The sequence below is a fragment of the Halichoerus grypus genome, chromosome 8 (genome assembly GCF_964656455.1).
Source record: "Halichoerus grypus chromosome 8, mHalGry1.hap1.1, whole genome shotgun sequence".
Classification (NCBI taxonomy): domain Eukaryota; kingdom Metazoa; phylum Chordata; class Mammalia; order Carnivora; family Phocidae; genus Halichoerus; species Halichoerus grypus.
The window spans coordinates 42,731,720-42,754,793 of NC_135719.1; the positions used below are offsets into that span (position 1 = coordinate 42,731,720).

The 23,074-nt window shown below is 39.4% G+C and overlaps 1 protein-coding gene across 1 annotated transcript in view; it reads right to left on the reverse strand.

Annotated features, from left to right (window-relative positions):
• ARIH1 (ariadne RBR E3 ubiquitin protein ligase 1) overlaps window positions 1-22,735 on the reverse strand; it is a 120,990-nt gene extending 98,255 nt beyond the window's left edge. The window contains exon 1 of the mRNA XM_036104739.2: window positions 22,045-22,735. Coding sequence (XP_035960632.2) covers window positions 22,045-22,413 — 369 coding nt within the window. The 5' untranslated portion in view covers window positions 22,414-22,735. The remainder of the gene's footprint in view (window positions 1-22,044) is intronic.
• Window positions 22,736-23,074: the final 339 nt, after the last annotated feature.

Sequence of the window (23,074 nt, forward strand, 5' to 3'; positions counted from 1 at the left end):
TATTTTTTAAATCTCTCTTCAAAGATTTGTTAGTATACGCTGGAATTGTCTAGCTTTGACACACAAACAAGTGAGCTAGGGGAAAAGGTGTCTAATCTTTGACACTTCATTTTAATAAAAACTGATTAGATTCATTCACTAAATGACTATACAATTAGAATAAAAAATATTCTACAATGTAGGAAGTCGAACATTTTATATGTGTGACTCATCTTTATACATTACAATTTTCCTCAAAAGTATAGTTGAATTAGAATGCAAAGAAGTGGAACACAAGACGCCCTGGCTACCTGGGTAGCTACACAGAACACACAAGCACACACATGCACACACACACACACCTTCAAAAAAAATAAAACAATGTGGACCTGTTCCAATAGCTGGGGATGGAGAAAGTGAATATTCAGGGAAAAAGCATCATATCCTCCTAGTTCTTTTTCCTACCAGGAAAAGACAGGTAGGAGATGAGCTTTTACCCTGACCACTGTTTCAGTTTTCACAGGCTTTTGCAGATCTAAATACTCCAAAGTGATTATTACAAGAGATGCCATAGAATACACAGTGCTTTTCTGTTCCTAAATTAATAGAACAACTTTGTAGACAGAAAAAAAAACCGATCAGCCTCAGAAATTCATAAAATAATCCTATATGATACTTAGGGTCTCAAAAGGAGGATAAAAATCAAGTTAGAAGGGTGGAGGTTCTACTTTTAAGAGAAAAGTATTAAGAATGAAGATATTAATAATAGTGATTGCCTCTGTGGGCGTAGACCAGGTGGTGAAGATATTAAGGTAGGAGATTCTTTATCTTTTGCACTTTTTGAATTTTGAGCCAAGAAAATACACGCATAGTCAAACAATAATTTTTTTAAATCCTAAAGAAAGTCTTACCAACAGTCTTAGGATACTGAGGTTGTTTAAAAAAATTTTTTTAAATCAAAGGTTATGGAGGAGAGTTCAGTCATATTGAACTCAGCCTGTAACTCACTTCTGTATTTTGTGTTGGTAACACAGAATGAAGAAAATCCTGATTATAATTATAAAGATAAGTTTGCATTGCAATTTCAGGATATTCTTCACTTAAACTGACCCAGAAGCTTAAAAAAGGGAGTAGAAAACATTTTATTCAGAGCTAACTAGTTAACACCATCTAGCAACTGCCTTTATTTTTATAAAGCAGAGTCAGAATAAATGTATAGAACACGATTAATAATATGGTAACATTAGGATGAATAGGTATATTCACTTGCTACTACAAAACCTTCCAATGTCTACAATGAGGATATGAATAAACAGATCTGCTGCCTCTGCCTTCTCTGGCATTTATTTAACTGAACAGGGTACATGTGCTGCTGTAGCATTCCACCTTAGGTAACTTTCTTGAGCAGACATGCACAACTCTGAATCCAAAATACCAGCGCATAATAATCTTCCTAATCAACAGTCCATAAGAAGTAAAGCAGAAGCTTTATACCAGATTCCACACACAAAAAAATGTTAGTCTGGATATAGTTTAATGCATCGGTAGTCTCCAATATGTCAAATAAATCTTTAAAATAAAAAAAAAATAAATAAATAAAATAATAGAAAAGCTGGGGCACCTGGGTGGCTCAGTCGTTAAGCGTCTGCCTTCGGCTCAGGTTGTGATCCCAGGGTCCTGGGATCGAGCCCCGCATCGGGCTCCCTGCTCAGCGGGAAGCCTGCTTCTCCCTCTCCCACCCCCCCGGCTTGTGTTCCCTCTCTCGCTGTCTCTGTCAAATAAATAAATATTAAAAAAAAAAAAGAAAGAAAAGATATCAGGAGGAAGGGTTAGAACCAGGTAGGTTCAAGCAAAAAAAAGCTACAGAGAGACTATTAACATATGGAGAAAATCGAAATCACAGCTGTTTAAATATGAAATGCACTCACTTCTAGAAGTGGCTGTGAGGGTTTAAGTCACTAAGAATAGGCTGAGGGACCACTTAACAGGGAGCTAGTGCTTAGTAAGTGGTTGGTCAGAACAACCTTTTTTTTTTTTTTTTTAAGATTTTATTTATTTGACAGAGAGCACAAGCAGAGGGAGAGAGAGGGAGAAGCAGGCTTAATTTACTGTATAATTTAATATATTATATTAAATTTACTGCCATCCTTAATTCTTTTGTTTGTTTGTTTGTTTTAAGTAGGCTCCACGCGTGAAGCCCAACGCAGAGCTTGAATTCAGGACCCTGAGATCAAGACCTGAGCTGAGAACAAGAGTTGGGATGCTTAACCAACTGAGCCACCCAGGCACCCCCTTAATTCTTTAGCTATTGTTTATTTGTTATGCTTTCATTCCTAAGGATGACTAGAAAATCTTTGTGAATTTTAAAGTCCTACTTTCACCCTTTAGGCTTTATAGTAGAGCAGAATGCAACATTATAAATCAATCTTCAGACACTGCCATATGTTCCAAGGACCCAGCTATTAACTATAGTAATGCAATATACATTGAGATGATTACAACAAAAAACAGATAAAACATTTAGGTCCAGTGAAATGAAATTATTACATTTAAAAAATCAGTTAAGGGGCACCTGGTTAGCTCAGTTGGAAGAGCATACGACTCTTGATCTCGGGCTTGTGGGATTGAGCCCCACACTGGGTGTAGAGATTACTAAAATAAATAAATAAACTTTAAAAAAAAAGTCAGTTAAACTGGTGAATAAAATTATATACATACTTTCCTTTCCACATTAAATAACAATCTGAGGCCCACTCAAGTTTTCACTTCGAGGCTGAAAGGTAGAGATTTCCTTACATGATTTTAAATGGTATCAGTAATAAGCTCCTCTGAGAACTTCACAAAAGAACTATCTTATTATTGAGCAAAATGAGTCAAGTCAGCTACTCTCCCTTTAAACACATCAAGCACTTGTTATCTTGTGCATCTGTAACAATTTCACAATGTTATTCTTCCAAAATTTCTTGGTGCTTCTATCACAACAAGAATGTTGTTCGACTTTGCAGACCACTGGTCTCAGTTTGTAATTTCATATGTAAATCATGAATACATTTTGCATAGTATAAATGCATTCGTAATGTAGGTCAAGCAGTGGAATTATTTAATGTTAAAACTTTGTGTTTTTAAATGCTTACACTGGACTCCAAAAAGTAAATGTTAACAGCAATTCTGGCTTGAAATTTTGAGGTACATACATAGGTTGTAAAGTTTAAATGGGGCATGTGGTAGACTTCTGACTCTATTCCATTCTTGTTTATTACTTATTTGGATTCACAGGTCATAGCAATGAAGTCACAAGTCAGAGCCCATTGGACTCAGTCTGTACAAGTCAGTCTCCTGGGGCATAGAGCTGGATGGAAAAAAGTATAGTGGATCTAGAGAGATAAACAGAAAATACCCAGCACGTAAGACAATAACATTCACGTTTTACATTTACACGTTTTATATTTAATCATATAAAATACTGAGTTCCAACCCCAGCTATGAAAACCTTGGCAAGTTATTCAATTCCTCTAAAGTCTCGATTTCCTTATCCATAAAATAGTAAAAATACCATCTACTTCAGAGAACAGTTGTGATGACTAACATTCTCTTAAATAACTGGTTAAGAACAAAAAATGGAAAGCATATTAGAGAATGAGAGAAGAGTTAATTCAGTAAAGCCTATAGGAATGTGAACAACTGACAAAAAAAAAAAAGAATAGTATCAAGACTAATTTTTATCAATAATAAAATCAATAAGAAAACTCATTCATATTTAATTTGGACTATTCAATCAATGTTTGTTTAACAGCTATGTTCCTGGAACTGTGCTGGTCAATGGGAATGCCAAAATTAATACACTAATCCTACCCTCAAGGATTGCAGAATCTGTTTTGTGGAAGAATAAAGAATAAAGAATAGAGATAAGAGGGGCGCCTGGGTGGCTCAGTCGTTAAGCGTCTGCCTTCGGCTCAGGTCATGATCCCAGGGTCCTGGGATCGAGCCCCGCTTCGGGCTCCCTGCTCCACGCGGGGCCTGCTTCTCCCTCTCCCTCTCCTGCTGCTTGTGTTCCCTCTCTCGCTGTGTCTCTCTCTGTCAAATAAATAAATAAAATCTTTAAAAAAAAAAAAGAATAGAGATAAGAGATTTTTAAACAATAAAAGTATGTACAAAATTTTGAGACTCACTCACAGGTAAGGATTCAAAGAAGAAATGATGTTTAAGGTGGGTCTTAAAGTATGAAAGAGTTTATCAGGGGAAAGCATCAAAAGCAAAGGTAAAGACTTACAAAGGCAAAAAGAAAAAACTTCACATTACTTTGCTATGCCAGTATGAGTAAGAAGAAATGTCAGATAAAGCACACAAGGGTCGAATTAGGAAAAGCCTGATCTATCATGCTGAGGAATCTTTCACCGTAATATGTGTCCTCTTGTAACCTAGTCAGCTTAAGAAGGTTTCTCATAAGCATGATTTCCTATCCCATTTCCACCCCACTGCTTATCATAAATGAAAAAGATTTGGTATACTTTGGTCTCAGACTATAAACTAAGGCCAAATATGAACATTTTTTACATTGTCATAAACTGAAAAGGATGACCACCCTGTAAAAAAAAAAAGGAAACATGCAGCATTTTCTAAGAAATCTGTGGTGACCATAATATTGTCACAAGGCCCCACTTTCTATCAATATCATCCTTTTCAGGTTCTTTGGATTTTTCTAATTTTGCCAATGAGAGACGCTTTCTAATAACCTCTAATAGTTATAACAAGACTCTACTTGTCCACACAAAAGTCAATTAATTTGCTTCTTTCCCAAAAACCAACAAATCTCTTTGGAAGGCAGGGCTTTCCTTAACCACGTAGCAAAGGTGGGTCAACACACAACACAGTGAAACACAACAGGGTTCACCAGTATAAAAATAATACTTCAAAACACAAACTGGTAAGTTGTGGGATTTCTGGGTAATGGCAATACACTAAGAACTTCAACTTTGAAAACCAGGCCAGGGCAAGACCAGAAACAGAAAATAATTGAGATCAGGCTACAGATGGTTAAAAGTGAGCATGAAGGGTCCTGAGTTACTGCCTTTATAATCAAGTACTTATTTACATGTCTGCCCTTCCTAGATCAGGAGCCCTGGGAAGAAATGTTCTCTGCTCATCTTTATACACGTGCCAAGCATATGAACTGAGGGGACGCATATAGATGTAAAAGTTAAGTATTGATTTGGCAGAACATGGTGACAGGGAGATGCATAGTAGTCTCAGGAATAGTAAAATCTAATAGAAACAAGTTTAAGATAGACCGTGGCATTAGAGCAGATGGAAAGGAGGTTTGGTCTTTTAGCTTCCTATCTTGAAAGCATCCACACTAATTATCTTTTGCCACTTGTACTTGAATTTCATAACTGGATAAGAACTTCAGAAATCATCAAATCCAAAACTCTTCTTTTGTAAGGGCAGATTCAGACCAGAGCCTGATTTAGTCTAAGGTCACACAGTAACGTAGATAAGAGGACTAGACTCTAGTCTAGACTATAAGGTACAAGAGTTTTACAAAATGTGAATTAAATAGATAAAATGATTGTTATGTACTTAAAATTTTAGAAATACTTGTTCTCTCACATATGGAAGAAGTTTTTAGATACTGATTTTGGTAAATCTACTGTATTACACAAAAGGAGGCTGGCTGCTCTATACCCAGGTTTAGAGGGCTTTCAAGTTCACGTTTTATTACTTATTAAGTGTAGCCATCAAAAAAAAAAAGTAGCATCAATTTTTTTAAATCTCATAACCCGGGGCGCCTGAGTGGCTCAGTCGTTAAGCGTCTGCCTTTGGCTCTGGTCATGATCCCAGGGTCCTGGGATCAAGCCCCGCTTCAGGCTTCCTTCCTGCTCCAAGTGGAGCCTGCTTCTCCCTCTCCCACTCCCGCTGCTTGTGTTCCCTCTCTCGCTATGTCTCTCTCTGTCAAATTAATAAATAAAATCTTTAAAAACAAAAAATAAATCTCATAATCCCAGAACTAAAATCTAGTCTTATAGCCATATCCCTATATTTTACCCTTCCTTTCCACATACTATCTGTAGTAACTAGCCTCCTAGATGCCACAAATGATCCTTCCCTCCCGGTATTTGTTTAGACCCCTCCCACAGTAGGTTCAAAGGCTAGGTCATAGAAGACATTACAGCATCTGTCTTGCTTCCTTTGATTACTTGTTCTGGAGGAGGGAGGACACTAAAATAGCCCTATGGAGAGGCCCATGTTACCAAAAGCCAGTGAGTGAGCCATCTTGAAAGCACTTCCAGCACAAACCAAGCATGCAGCCTCAGCTGACAAGATAATCACAACCTCCTTAGAGACCCTGAGCCACAACCACCCAGCTAAGCCACTCAAAACTGAGATAATGTTTGTTGTTTTAAGCCACTAAGCATTGGGGTAATTTGTTATGTAGCAATAGTCAACTAGCTAGTCAACGAGCTACCATGAAAAATCATTTTAGTATTGTAAAGTTTCTCTACACAAATACAAAGAAAACAGTACAAGAATTTGGTTCAAATAGTCCAACTAAAATCTGGAAAGTTCAGTGTAGCAGAAAGAGCTTAAAAGGCGGGACACCTGATTGGTGCAGTCCGTGGAGCAACCAACTCTTGGTTTCCACTCAGGTCATGATCTCAGAGCCCCATGCTGGCCCTGCACTGGGCTCTGTGCTCAGCACAGTCTGTTTGGGATTCTCTCCTCTCCCTCTACCCTTCCCAATTGTGCTCGCTTGCACTCTCTCTCTCTCAAATGAGTAGAATCTTTAAAAAAAATTTTAAAAAAAGAAAGAAAGAGCTTAAAAGTCAAGAAGACCCAGTTTCAAGGACCTCCACCAGTCTCTGACAGAGAAATCCATTTCTCAGCTTCTCTAACTTCAAATTACTCATCTGTATAATGGAAATAATGATATTTCCCTGGGATTTATAACAAATTAATACATGTGAAAACACCTAACACATTCCACAAATGTCAGCTATTACCACTTTTGTCTATGTGAGTCTCCCCTTACATAAAAATTAGTGAGTCAGATCTTTTTCCCCTCCATACTGTTATTTCCCACATCTCAGATTCCTTACTCCAATCTTTAAAATGTCATATTTTCTGGGGGAAAAAAATATGTGTGTGTATATATATATGTAACTAAAAAATTAAAAATGTCATACTTTCTGGCTGGAATCCAAGTTCAAAAGTGCATTCAACAGTCCACAAAGTAGTTGCTTGCTCCCATGGAATGCAGGCTTCAAAAATCCCCAAGACAAATCTCATAGACTAAAAATATATTCACTGAGTTTTTATTTTTTTTAGGATTTTATTTATTTATTTTGACAGAGACACACAGCGAGAGAGGGAACACAAGCAGGGGCAGGGGGAGCGGGAGAGGGAGAAGCAGGCTTCCCGCTGAGCAGGGAGCCCGATGTGGGGCTCCATCCCAGGACCCCAGGACCATGACCTGAGTCGAAGGCAGATGCTTAACTACTGAGCCACCCAGGTGCCCCATTCATTGAGTTTTTAAATATTTATTGTTCCCTTTCCAGGTAGGATAGAGTAGCTAAGAGGTAAACCAGCATTCCCATCCAGAACTGGAAAAGCCAGATAATGTCCAGATATTATTTGTCTGAAGGCAGTAGAGAGCTTTTACCTGGGAGCACTTATAAATTCTGGAAGCAAGCAGAATAGTGGTTCTCCCTAAGATGTTCACATCCTATCACCTGCAACCTGTGAATGTTAAATTACATGGTGAAAGGAAATTAATGTTGCAGATGGGAACTAAAATTGGTAATCTGCTGACCTTAAAGAGATTATCCTAGGTTATCCAGGTCAACGCAGTATAATCAAAGAGTCACATTCAAAGTGAAAGAAGTACAGGGCATCTGATTAGCTCAGTTGGTAGAGCATGCGACTCTTGATCTCAGGGTCATGAGTTCAAGCCCCATGCTGGGAGTGGAGCTTACTTAAAAATAAATAAAAATTTAAAAATAAAGTAAAAAAAATAAAGTGAAAGAAGCGCATGTGAGATTTTTTTAAAGTGGAAGAATGGGACAAAAGTAAAAGAATCAGAGAGAGATTTAAAGATGCTATGCTGCTGGCTTAAGGGGCCACAAGCTAAGGAATGCAGGTAGCCTCCAGAAGTGGACAAGTGGGTAAGACAGCCCAGTGAGATTCACTTCGGATTTCTGACTTTCGGAACTGTTAAATAATGAACTAGTGTTTTAAGTCACTAAGTTTGTGGGAACTTAATACAGCCAAAAAGGGAAACTAACACTGAGACTTGAGGGGTGTCTCAAGAAATGGAGGAATGGTTGGTCTTTCCCTCGGGACATCTTCTGAATCCCTGGACTAAAAATAGAGCCAAGACTAAAAATCTAAAGGTAAAGTCTATGAAATCAGAGTGGTGCTTCCAGCAGTCTCGGGAGTCAATGATTAAAGTCTGAGATCCCTAGGCAAGGGACTGCTGAGAATAAAGCAAGTTCCTAGTTGAAGATTCTAAAGGGCCAGAGGCAGATCAGAGGCTGAAACTAAACAGGGCTAGAACTCAGCCTGGCTGGATTGAGATCATCATTCACTCTCTAACCACACAGAAGGAAGAATGAAAATCCTCTCTGGAGAAATCTATCGTCATCCAGAATCTCTAAAATACTTTATACCCAACATACGGCATGCAACCAAAAGTATGTCAATGACAGGAACACATGACTGAAAACTGGGAGGGAAAAAAATATATGAAGAGACTAACAGTTAATGGAATTAGGTGACAAACCTTTTAAGAATAAATGATTATTATGCTGGAGAAAACAGATGAAAAAGAAGTCACCAGAAAATCAGCACCTACAAAAAAGAATCAAATGGAAACTCTAGAATTAAAAAATACAATATTGGGGGGCGCCTGGGTGGCTCAGTCGTTAAGCGTCTGCCTTCAGCTCAGGTCATGATCCCAGGGTCCTGGGAATCGAGCCCCACATCGGGCTCCCTGCTCAGCAGGAGGCCTGCTTCTCCCTCTCCCACTCCCTCTGCTTGTGTTCTTTCTCTCGCTGTGTCTCTCTCTGTCAAATAAATAAAATCTTAAAAATAAATAAAAAATACAATATTGGAAATTAAGAACTAATTAGATGTTTAATAGCAGATCAGACAAAGGAAAAGACAGAGTTAGAGACCCAGAAGATAAATCAATAGAAATCATCCTATCTGAAGCAGAAAAAAGAGAAGATATACAAAAGAGCACTGAACACATCTGGCACTAACAAAAAGCTCTAGTACATGGGTAACTGGAGTCGCAGAAGGAAAGGGGATGAAGGCAGAGCTGAGAATTTCCAAAATTGATAAAAAGATATCACCCCCAGATTCAAAAGGATCTGAAAACCCAAAGAGAGATAAACACAAAGAAAACCACTAGACACAAAGTAAAAAATCTCACAAACACCCAGAGTAAAGAAGCTTCCTCCCACCACAAACAACAGAAGCCAGACAACAGCAGAATCTTTAAGGTACTGAAAGAAAATAACTACAACCTAAAATTATATACATAGCAAAATATTCTTCAAAAATGGAACTGAAATAAAAGTACATAAGAAATATTTACTAAGTACCCAATATGTGCCAGGTACTGTTCTGGGCACTGGGGCTGCAGCAATGAATAAAACAAAGTCCTGCTCTCACACAGCTTTCATTCTAATGTAAGAAATGAAAATACAGACAAATTAACAAATGGAATATGTTGAGTGGTATCTCTACTAGCTCCTCCTTGAAAAAATTAAGCCTCCCATCCCATTTCCAACATCTTTCCCCTACTATTCATATCTTATGATTCACATTTCCTAGATTTTATATAAGAACAGAGGCTAATATTTCTGTTAATACCCCCCCCAGAGCATCTAACATAACATAAATAAAAAAAGTTTCTGATTAATCAGTAATAATTTATAATTTATAAACTATTGCTAATTTATACTAAATTCAAATAGTGTGGTTAGTCCTATCTCCTGTTTGCAAGCCTACATGACATTTTCTTAATGATTCAGAAATATTTCAAAGTATCAGAGCAGCAATTCTTAACCTGTTTGATCTCAGAACTCCCTTTTCACCTTAAAAATTAAGACACCAAAGAGCTTTGTTTATGTGAGTTAGAACTATCAATATTTATCATGTTAGCTACTAAAACAGAATTTTTAAAATATTAACTCATTAAGATAACAGTAATAGATCCCATTATAGATTAATACAAAAAACACTTCAATGAAAATAAATTATATGTTCTAACACAAAAAAGATGGTGAGAAGAGTGCACTATTTCACATGTTTCAAAGTCTCTTTAATACCTGGCTAAATAGAAAATAGCTGGATTCTCCTATCTGCTTCTGCATTCAGTCTCTTGGATGTGTTGTTTCTTTTAAAAATTTTTTCTTTTTTAAATTTTAGAGAGAAAGCACGAGTGGGAGGGGCAGAGGGAGGGAGAGAGAATCCCAAGCAGACTCTGTCCTGAATGCTGAGCCCAAGGCAGGGCCGGATCTTATGATCCTGGAGTTCACAATCTGAGCCAAAATCAAGAGTCAACTCACTGTACCACCCAGGCACCCCTCTTCGATATGTTGTTTTATTTGAAGAATAAAGGAAATGTGGCTTCATAAAAATAAGTAGTTTGAAAAAAGAGGAGCACTTGGGGCTCCCAGCTGGTTCAGTGGACAGAACCTGCAACTCTTGATTTCGGGGTTTTAAGTTCAAGCCCCACACTGGGTGTAGAGATTACTTAAAAAAAAATTTTTTTAAAAAGAGGAGCACTTTCATTGGCTTTTTAGTTAATTATGGATATTCTTTTTGATATTACACCAAAATTCAAAAAGTGGTTGTTTCTTAAAGGCTGTTTGCAAGGTAGAATTTGAAACCATGTCAAAGAACTTTTCATACTCCTATATTAAAATCTGGTGGTCTATCTTGTACTCTGAATGGATCATTTACCAATGCATGATTGTGAAGTATCATAATTGGTCACTGGAAAATTGGTCATTTGGAAAATACTGGTTAAGTTAAACTGATCTACCAAATATTGATGTATTTTATTACACAATATTTCATCAGAATTTTTAAATATTAGGAAGCAGTCTCACAGTGGCAAATAGAAGTTTTCCAAAATTCTAATTTTCACTTAAAAACTTAAAAAAATGTTATCATTAACAATACACTGTAAGCAGGTTTCCTTGAAATAACAGGTGTATTTCATTCATTTGGAGAAACATTCACCATATGTTTGCCATTTGTCTAAAAAACCAGTTAGTCATTCTTTCAAGAAAATATGGTGTTCCATCAAACAAGCAGCTTGTTCCACCCACAAATCAAACTGCACAGATGTTTATCTTCTAGACAACCTCTGTAACTTTAGTATGCCCAAGTGCTTCATGCTTATCTCCACCTAAGCCTATTTTGCCACCAAAGCTATGAAAAAGATGTGTACTTAAGTGATAAAATATAATAAAACTAGTGACTTTTAGTACTTCATCCAGAACAAGTGAAAATGGTATTTTTTACTGTGTGTAGAGATGAAGAATACAATGACTACTTATATAGTTGAGTGCCACTGATTTGATTTGTGCTAGGATTCCCATGGTTTTACCTACCTACTGCTTTCTGCACCATCAGAACAAAGGTCAGCACATTAAAAAAGGCAGAAGTCTTAGTATTATCATACAGTAGTTTTGCTTTCATGGACCATACTTTGAGAACCACAGCATTAGTGACTCAACTGGTTTTAAATCACTGTCAGTTCATATAAAGTGCCAGGGAACTGCATGCAAACAAAAAACTTTTTAAGAGTGTCACTACATACTCAGAGCGCTTAAAAAGCTTGTCCTCTTGGAATTTAAACACTTTTTTCTTGCTTCTTACACTATCACTGTGGCATTACCTACAAATCATAAAATAACTTATTAGCAACAGAAGAAAATCTTATCTGGCTCCCTTTGGTTTATGATAAGGAAACTAAGGGAGCAAGCATTTACTAGCAAGGACAAACTTCAAGTATTTACTGAGTTTCTACTATGGCAAAGACTGTTAGTATGCCATATGCTATGGATGCAAAAGATTCAGCTCTCATACTCAAAACCCTCACATATAGCTAGCTGGAGACACTTAGGTATTGGAATGGCTATACTACACAACCTCATGCAGGTTATACCAATATCCACATGAAGTGCCATGCAAACAAAGATAAGGAAGCACCAGAAGGGTAGAGAAGAGGGACCTGGCAAGAAATACGGTAATATCTGAGCAGGGTCTGAAGAGAAGTACATCAGGCAGTTGAGAGGAGAAAGAATATCACAAGAGGGAGGAGCATGAGCAAATTTAAGAAAACACAAATGTGTTTTGTATATAAGAAATTATAACCCCAACACAAAGCAATAAAAAGAAAGAAATTATAAGTGGTGCAGTTGGGGGAGATGTGAGAATCAGAAAAGCAGCAGCTGACACTGAAAAAAAAAATCAGCTGACACCAAGATGAGGAAGCCATGAATGCCATATAAAGGAATCTGGACTAGACTTATAATAGTAAGGGGTAGGGGGAGGGTTGGACAATGAAATTTTTTTTAGCAGGAAAATGACTACTACATTTGTATTTGGTAGTATGACATAGACTGGAAGCCTGGAGACAATGAGGCAAAATAAAAAGAGGCCCTAGATTAGGATTAGTTAGTAAAAAGAAAAGGAATAACAAATTTCAGAGGTAACTTGATCAGGGCTAACTGGATATGGGAAATGCAGGGGGAAAAAATTAAGGATGACTCTCAAATTCCAAGAACAATTAACTGGGAAGTTAGTCAAAGAAAAAAGAGCCTTGAGGAGACAATGCAGTAAATTTGGGTTTCAAATGGGTTTCAGAGAAATACCTGTCCAAAATGTCACACTTTACAGGTTTTGACTTGTAAATACTTGCTAAGAATCAGAAAATACTTCTCAGTCTCTAGCTTATACTTAATCCCTTAAAAAATGTACAACTGTGATTAAGAGAAAGGATATATTACCAAGTAATTGGAGTCTGTTAATATTTGAATTAGAAGTATGACAGTTTCAAAGGAGATTGCAAAGTAAGCCTGGGGAGAAGTGTCTGGGATTTATAGCTATTATTAGCTTTGTCTAAACAAATGTCTTAGTAATAAGGAAATGTTACCTAATACTTCATTATCTGCTGTACTTTTTGCCAAATGTATTAAGTGTCAGGTCACTTCTGACACTTCTTTAAATGGAACATAGCAAAAATTAAAAAATGTTATTGAATGATGTTTACATTAAGAAAAAAATCACCTGGGGGGCGCCTGGGTGGCTCAGTCAGTTAAGCGTCTGCCTTCGGCTCAGGTCATGGTCCTGGAGTCCTGGGATCAAGCCCACATCGGCTCCCTGCTCAGCAGGGAGTCCACTTCTCCCTCTGCCCCCCCCCCCCGCTTGTGATCTCTCTAATAAATAAATAAAATCTTTAAAAAAGAAAAACACATGGAAAAACTTCCAGTACAATATTTGGATTTCTCAATCAAATCCTCACAACCTTTTGACCTCAATACTAGCATTCTCATTTTTAAAAATAAAAAAAAAGGGAGTAAATGCTTGCTCCCTTAGTTTCCTTATCATTTTTAAAAATGAAAAAAAAAAGAAAAAAAAAGAGCTCTGAAAAGTTAATCGCCAGAGCAGCTGCTATTTCAGTAAGAGCTTCTTTTTTTTTTTTTAAGATTTTATTTATTTATTTATTTGACAGAGAGAGAGAGAGAGAAACAGCGAGAGAGGGAACACAAGCAGGGGGAGTGGGAGAGAAGTAGGCTTTCTGCTGGGCAGGGAGCCCTACAAGGGGCCTGATCCCAGGACGCTGGGATCATGACCTGAGCCGAAGGCAGACCTTAACGACTGAGCCACCCAGGCGCCCCCAGTAAGAGCTTCTTAAACTGCCTTCTGAGATACAAACTACCCATCAGTTTAACTCAAATACCAACTGGGCATTTACTATTCACCAAGATACATCAAGAAATGAGACATTATTCAAGATAAAGCCAGATGACCCCAATCACTGATTAAATGAAAATTGAGGAATAAAGCAAAACTTTAGATTCTTACATATGATTGTAGCAATCCAATGACTCTATAAAATGTGCCATTCTTTTAGAATTGAAGACCCAACAATGGCCCACATTTAATTCACTTGGGCAGTTCTGTTTTGCTCTGTTTTAAATATATCAGGTTTTTTTTAACACTGGGGGGGAAAAAAGGACAAAAACTGCCACTCCTATCTCCACAGGCCCCAAAGGATACAGCCAAGCCAGGTTAGAAGCCTCTGGTTATAGATCATCCTCTCACAAGTGATCATTAAATGTCGGTCCAAATAAATTCTTTTATATTTATCCCATCATTTAATAGGAATAATTAAGCTATTTAACAAAAATACATAGTAATAGTATGATAACATACAAAGGATGACCTGTATATTGTTGAGGTCTTAGCCAAGATACGGCCTGTGATACTATGCCTATTAAGAGAAAGCGTCCAATAGAAAATAGAAAAGCAGGCAATAATCATTTTATCAAAAATACGAGTTCGTTGTTGTACGAAGGAGGGTCTGATTAACTTCAGGAAGAAAAGCTTCCAAAACAATAATTATGTTAAAAAACAAACAACTTTATCCAAAGGGTGACCCTAGGAACAATGGGTGAAAGTTACAATAGCAGATTTTAATTACATTAAAAAAAAATCAAGAGTTAAATTTGAAATGAGCTACATCACAAAATAGTTCACTGTCATTTATTTGTAGTTAAGCAGAGATTGGAATGTTACTGAGAAGATTCTTAGAGACAATGAACAAGAACAGGGGCTCTCAACCCTGGGTATGCATTAAAATAATCCAGGGAAAATTTCTGTTTAATGAAAATGCCTGGTCCAAACTCCCAGAGACCCACTGCTTAGTCTGGTGTGGGGCCTGAGTGCCTGCATTTAAAAAAAATCTCAGGGAAAGAAATCTGAATAAGACTGAATCAATGTCAATATACTGGTTGTGACATTATGCTATAGTTTTGCAAGATGGTATCATTGCAGAAAAATCAGCAAAGGGTATGTGGGATCGCTATGCTATACATTATTTCTTGCAACTGCAATTTAAAGTGTGAAAAAATCCTCAGGTGATTCCACTACGTAGCTAAAGTTAAAAAAAAAAAAAATTAGTGGACTGAAGAAAAATTCCTGCCAATTCTAAGAGACTGCAAATTATTCTTTTAATCTTAGCCATTGAAAAGTAATTAGGAATACTTATCATTTAAAGTTATAATGCTCTGCAAAACCAAATACAAATAATTCATAGTTAATCCAACATAAAAAATCCAAACTACTATGCCTCTCATTTGTATATAAATTAAATGGATAGATAAGCATTATACAATGGTTGTCATTCACCTCTTGATGAAGCCAAATGATATATATATGATGGCAGAACCTCTAAGATGGCCCCAAGGATCCCCTCATCTCTTGGTCTTCACATTTGTGTAACCTCCTCCTCTTGAGTGTGTGGATACAGTTAATCACTTTTAACAAGTAGAACAGGACAAAGTGATGGGACGTCAATTGAGATGAAATTTTTATAAAGACTGGCTTCTATCTTAGGGGCTCTCGGACTCCTCATTCTAAGGGAAAGAAACTGTGTTATAAGCCACTTTCTGGAGAAGCCCACATGGCAAGGAACTTGTGTCTCTGGCCAACAACCAGCCAGTGAAAATCTGAGGCCTGACAATAGATCGGGATCCTCCCCTCCTCAAGCCTTGAGAACTGCAATTTAGCTGATACCCTGGTTGCAGCCTTAACAGAGTTAACAAGAGACCCTGAGCCAGAGGCACCTAGCTCAGCTGCACCCAGAAACATGACCCATAGAAACTGTATGATAGTAAGTGTTGCTTTTAAGCCACCAAGTTTTGGGGGAAATGCAGGGTTAAAGATAACTAATACATATAGCTACCACAGGTCAAACCCAAAATAAAGGAATCTAATCTGATGGCTTCTGCCTACCTTTCTTTAGAGTATCAAACCTCCCAGCTTCTGCAACATTATCACTCACAATTTACAAACTCTGTCACCATTATCCAGTCACCTTCCTTGTTCTCCCTTCATTCAATTTCTTAAAATGGCTCTCTATCCCTCTTTCCTATCTATCCAAATCCTAGCCATCTTCCAGATAACACCCACAGATTTCTCGTCCATAAATACCTATTCCTATCCACTTAGCGCTTGATGAAACGACTTTCTGACCTAATACAGCTTTGAGGGTCTAAATTCAAAGAAATCATCAACTCCTTGAGAATGTCTTCTCATATTCTCTTCACTATTTACTACAGTACTGTGGGAGCATTTACAGTATCCAAAACCTTATATTTTTTCCAATATATTAAGTAAAGAAACTCAAATATTTTTGTTTCAAAAAAAAAAAGAAGGAAGTGGAAGGAAAACCAAGTGCTCCAACCTAGAATGTAAGATGCCACTAGTTTGGTTTGCATGTTTGAAATAACTGAGTAAAGACCACTTTATCTGAAGGATAGCAGTAATGACAAATCCCCTCCAACTCTATTAGCTCAGCAAGTCCTGTCCAAGCTCTTGAAATTTTCCTTTTATTAGTTCTTTTTTTTTTTTTTAAGATTTTATTTATTTATTTGACACAGAGAGAGAGAGAGGAATCACAAGTAGGCAGAGTGGCACGGAGCAGCAGAGGGAGAAGCAGGCTCCCCGCTGAGCAAGGAGCCCGATGTGGGACTCGATCCCAGGACCCTGGGATCATGACCTGAGCCGAAGGCAGACGCTTAACGACTGAGCCACCCAGGCGCCCCTCTTTTATTAGTTCTTAAACAACTTGCTTTCCACCATTAACCCACCTCTCTTTTAATTTATCACTGTGGGTGATAACACACGGAGAAACAGTTAAATTTCAACTAGATCAGTGGTTCTCAAACTTGAGCTTGCATCAGCATCACCTGGAATGCTCATTTAAACAGACTGCCGGACCCCACCCCCAGAGTTTGATTCACAGGACTACTGCCATAAGCGATTTAACAAGAATTAATATAATTTGAAACTTACAGCTCAAGTAAGCTCAAGGAGATCAGGTGGGAAAAGATAGAAGTTCAAGAGGAATAAATCATCCCGAACACTTTTAACAGCTTCAAGATACACAACTCTCTCCCCTTCCTCTCACTCTTCCACCCCCTACCCAAATAAGTTAACCAATTTGAGTTCATCTTGATTTGCACACTTGAATTCATTTCTTGGAAACAATGAGCATCTCCAATTAACTAAGGTTTTAAAAGGATGTTAGATAAACAAAACATCAATGTAAAAAAAAAGGCCAATCTAGTAGTTCAACTCTCTTAACTACTCTCCAGATTAAAAAAATAAAAACAAAAACTGAAGGTTCTGAGATATAAACAAAACTTGCCATTTGGAGGAAAAGCCAGGGCTAGAACTGACTCTGAGCCAATATGCTGGTATATACTGCCTCTCAATTTATGCTTGAAACCTCACTTCAGAAGTTAAGTCTTTTTTTTTTTTAATGTTTTATTTATTTATTCATGAGAGAGAGAGAGAGAGAGAGAGAGAGGCAGAGGCAGAGGGAGAAGCAGGGTCCCCGCCCAGCAAGGAGCCCGATGCGGGACTCGATCCCAGGACTCTGGGATCATGACCTGAGCCGAAGGCAGACGCTCAACCATCTGAGCCACCCAGGCACCCCTTAAATCTTTTAATTAAATAAATAGGTGAAATAAAATTAAGAACTTCAACAGCCACCAGAAAATTTCCCCTGTTGTCTTTAAAACAGGTTATTTAGCATAATAAATCTTAAAATAGCAAGACAGCCACCCACTTCTTTATACCTCCTCTGTGACCACTCACATCCATCAGCCCATGCTCCTCTTCTGCAGCACATCTTTTAAAAGTGGTATTCCCGGGGCGCCTGGGTGGCTCAGTAGGTTAAGCATCTGCTGTCAGCTCAGGTCATGATCTCAGGGTCCTGGGATCAAGCCCCCCATCGGGGTTCCTGCTTAGCGTGGAGCCTGCTTCTCCCTCTCCCTCTGCAGCTTCCCCTGCTTGTGCTCACTCTCTCTCTCAAATAAATAAATAAAATCTTAAAAAAAATAAAATAAAATAAAGTGGTATTCCTAGGGATTACTGCCCTTCTCACTCTACTCATTCTCCCTGAGTCAAAATCATGACGGTAGATGAACTATGACTATTCCAGTGGTTGAGAACTATCATTGGAGTGGCTAAAAATATATAAAAAGCTCAGGCTCCAACTCAGACTTAACTAATGAACAACAATCTCTGGGAATGAAGCCCAAGGACCTCTATGTTCCCCACCTCTATATGCTCCTTAGGCAAGAACCATGCCCTATAATCTACTTAACACAGTGACTGGCATACATACACAAGCACAACCAAGATTTGCTGAATAATGTTGTGGAAACACAAAATAGCAAGTTTAAATGCCCCTCAATTGCAGAATTGTGTGGTGTTTAATAAACTACCAAGCTACTAAGGCAATTACATTAGAAAGCCACTGTTTAATAATACTAGTTAAGTAAATACAGTTGGGTAAGTGAAGGGCTTTTAGTACTTCTCTAACATTGGTATAGGTTAAAGAAAACCCCTGATCTTTTCTTGAAAGTTCACAAGATATTCTAGGTAGCCATAAAGATTTAAATATAACAAAGCCAAATCAAACAAACTGTAACAAGAGCATTACAGAAAGCTAGAAAACCAAGAGTCTTCTGAAACAAAAAGTGTTTACTCATTTGAAAGCTAAAACTAACCTGAAGATATCTACAATTACAATATTAATCTACTGTTGCCCAGAACTAATCTCCCCAAAGTAGTAATCAAATTCCCAAGGAAAAATTAATCTGGCAATCTTTTCACATTTCAATCTTTTTCCCCTGCAAATTTATTTTCAAATTCACTAATAACATACCTGATTTCATATTGAAAAGTAGCACTGGAAGCAGGGGATTTAAATTTTTTAGAATTAACAATAAGCTCTCTAATGTGAAGTAAAACAAGGATTTTTAACTTGATAAACTTAAAACTTATTGCCACACTAAACAAACATTAATTTTTTTAATTGAAAAACCTAGACAGGGGCGCCTGGGTGGCTCAGTCGAGAAGCGTCTCCTTTTGGCTCAGGTCATGATCCCAGGGTCCTGGGATCGAACCCCGAGTTGGGTTCCCTGCTCAGCAGGAAGCCTGCTTTTCCCTCTCCTACGCCCCCCCCTGCTTGTGTTCCCTCTCTGGTTGTCTCTCTCTGTCAAATAAATAAATAAAATCTTAAAAAAAAAGAAAAGAAAAAGAAAACGCTAGACAACTGGTATTTAAAACCTCAATGAATATAAAAAGGTCTTATAAATCAATAAAAGATAAAAATCCCAAAAAGGGAGCAAAATGAGCAAAAGCAAAGGGCAATTTACAAAAGAAATAACAATGTCCAAGAAACATGTTAAAAGTTCAGCTTCATCTTTTTTTTTTTTAAAGAAGCAAAGTTTTAAAATGACTATTTTATCCTAATCAAGCACTGACTGGTGGGGGGAAAACTAATAACCTTTCTGAAAGCAACGTGGTAGGCAGTATGTATCAAATGCCTTGAAAATAAGCACACCATTTGACTCAGCAATTCAATTTATCCTAAGAAAATAAAACATTCAAAGATTTACCTATGAGGATATCCCCAGTGAAGTTAATAAAAGCCAGAAACCAGAAAATAAAAAGGAAGGCCAATAATAATGGACTGATTAAATAAATTAGTTTAGATTTATAATCAGATATAACACTGGAAATGGAAAGAGTTATTAACAAGAGAAAGTTGTTGAGATTCCTTCTGTTTTTGTAGCCTTTTTTCTACTGAAAACATAAAATATATAGTATGATTCTGTATGATTTTATAGTATGGTTTTCCTTGCCTAGTTTTTTCTTAGAGTGTGCATGTATGACCAGTTTAACTTTTTAAGTTTAAATCTACTAACATAAAAAAACCCTATCATAACCAAAGCCTAGTTTAGATCTAGGAAGCACGCCATTTGGAGAAAAGATGACCTGGGATAAATCCTATCCTTTGATTTACTGGGAGTTCGAAACAGAAACTTAACAAGGAATTGATATTTATATATTCAGGAATTCCACTTAAGAGCATCCTTAACATGACAGTTTTCAAAAATCAGGCATGGACACCTAAAAAAAAAAAAACAAACCCTAGTATTTTGTGGTCCTTATTAGCTCAGTTCATCTGTGTTTATTCTCTCTCCTCTAAACTAACAAAGAAAGAATGATGTCATATGCATTAGCTACATTCCTGTTCCAGAAGTGACATAAAGAACTTGTAAGGTTTGGCCTCAGTGCTTAAGACACACCTAAGAGCTGAGAAAGTTGGATGAGATTTACTACATGAAAACAAACAAGTTAAAGAATATCCACTATCCATGAGTTTTTAAAAACCTAATTAACATGTCAATAAACTAGGTAAGTTTGAAAACATCGGATTTTATATGCTGTAGTGGTAAATAAACGAAAAGAGAATTCAAGGTTTTACTCTAAATTCTTTTAATAAAGTTTCCTCAAAAAAAGAAAAAAGTCTCCACTTAGTGGCCTAAGAACTGTCTTATTTTTAGAATCAGAAAAAGAGCAATAAAACTTATCTTCCTTCTATATCCCTTCAATTTCCTCCTTAGATTGCAGTATCCCTATGAAAGTTTGAGATGTCCACTGTTTAGTAGTACCACTATATATCACAGATACTTTTTTACTATTATTCAAAACAGGGTCTCCAAATGAGCCAAAATAGAGGGCTCAAGTGGAAGTGTTGCTTACTAGACAATATTGTAAAAATCTGTTAATCATGTAAACTGAACAAGTAGGCAGTGACATACTACTGCCACTTTCCCAGTGAATATTAGCCAATTAATTTTAAGGTAGGAAAAAAAAGAGTAATGACTGACATACAAGAAGGCAATAGTAACTTGCTCCTGTATATAGTTTCTTCATATATAACTAGTGTTTTCTAAAAGTTGCCCTGAATCAAGACTTCATTTTTATTCTTGAATCATATCCCTCACCCATCATAGCTGTTTTTTCCCCCAAACAAATGTAAAGTTTGGAATTCCTAAAGCTAAAAATGCAAAATCTGACCCACGCGGTTAAATGAGTTGTGGTTATCAACTTAAACCAAGCCTAACTCACCAAGAAATAAAAATTATCAGAGAAAATTAGTCCAGAAGCAGAAAGTCCTTACTTTCTAACTCACAATAGAGTCTTGTCTAATAATAGTAACACTGCATTTTGTTGTTTTAGCTGCAAGGCTGGGTATGCAATCTACAGTAACTATTCCAACAGCTTCAAGTAAGTCATAGGCTACCAATGAAAAAGTAGCATTAGGTCTCAAACAAACAGCAAAGACATAAAAAGATGAGAGCAGAAACCTCACCATCGGAAAAGAAGGCCCATCAGCACCTCTTCCGAGAAACAGTTCCCTTCCCCCACCCTTAAGTAGGCATTTAAGACTGCCAAGCAGATCCATTTCTTTATTAACTGGTGCCCACTTGGGGCAACCGTACACCAAGCTGCTCTTAGGCCTACTCCAACCCCTTCCAAAAGGGCTCAAGCAAGACTGAAGGCCGGGATAACCCTCTCTGGGGCCGCGTTCTTCCTGCTCTTCTCCACCCGCCCCCCCTCCGCCCCCCCCCGCCCCGCCCCGCCCCTGTAGGCGCTCCTCCGGCCAGAAGGACACCGGGCCCAGGGACGGGCAGGAATGGCCCGCAAGAGAAGTCTTAGGCGGCCGGAGGCCTCCGCCATAGCAGGACCTGGAAAGCACCGCCCCCAGCGCACCTCCCCACACCCGGCTAACCGGCGAATGTCTGCTTTCAACACCCCCTATCCCCAGCAGAGGCAGCGGAGGAGACAGGGCCCGGAGGCACCGGGCTGGGCTGCGCACCAGGCCGGGGCCTGCCCCTCGGGCCGCCGAATCTGCTCCCCTGTCCGGCCAGGTCAAGCCAGCGCGGCGGCCACCCTCACCTGGATGACCTCGTTGACCTCCCGGATACATTCCACCATGTGTTGCAGAATCTGCTCGGCCGTGAGCACCTCGTAGCGGTAATCCTCCTCCTGCTCGTGCCCTGGCCCGCCGCCGCCGCCGCCGCCGCCGCCGCCACCGCCGGGCCCCAGAGCGCTGCCGCCGCCGCCGCCCGTCTCCCCGCACAGCAGTCCGTCCCGCTCCCCGCCGACGCCCAGCCCGGGCTCCACCAGCTCCACCTCGCCCAGATCCAGGTTATCATCGTCCGGCTCATCGTCGTCCTCGTCTTCCTCCTCCTCGGCGCCGCTGTCCTCTTCGCTGCACTCTTCGTCCTCGTCGAACTCGTAGTTGTAGCCCTCGTCCGAGTCCATGGCGCGACACGCGAGGGCCCGGCGGACGCTGGCCCTGAGGCGGGGAGAGGGCGGGGACGCCGAGGCCCCAGCTCTCGCTCCGGCTCCGGCTGATGTCCGGACGCAGGCCTGGCTCCGGCCCCGCGGGCCGCGGCTCCTCCCCGGGCGCGGCGGTTGGCGGTTGGCGGCTGGCGGCGGCGGCGGGGAGGGCGCGGAGGAGGGAGGGAGGGAGCGAGGGGGCCGCTTGCCGCCCGCCTCAGTCAGACGCGGCTCCGCTCCGGCCTCCGAGAGAAAACAGTCCCCAGCGCCACCTCCACGGCCGCTGCTACCGCTACTGAGCCAACAAAGGGGCGTGCGTCACCGCGTCGCGCTGCGTCGTCGCGTCACTCCTCTTGGCGTCACCGCGCCCCGCCCCGCCGCCCCTGCGTGGAGAGCGGGGAGACCCCACGGCCCGGCCTGGCCCTGGGAGCGCGGCACCGCGGGAATCGCCTTCTCGGTTCCGGCTGCGGTCGCTCTGTGGACCGACACCAGTGAATCTTGTTCCTGAGAAGGGTGCGGCCTCCTCGTCACCGAGAGAAAGGCCCCTGGACCCGGTGGTGGTTTTTGCCGCAGGCCATAGGGATGCAGCCCCCTCACTGAATCCAGCGAAGGTGGCCTTCCCACCGGGCGGTAGAGACACTTC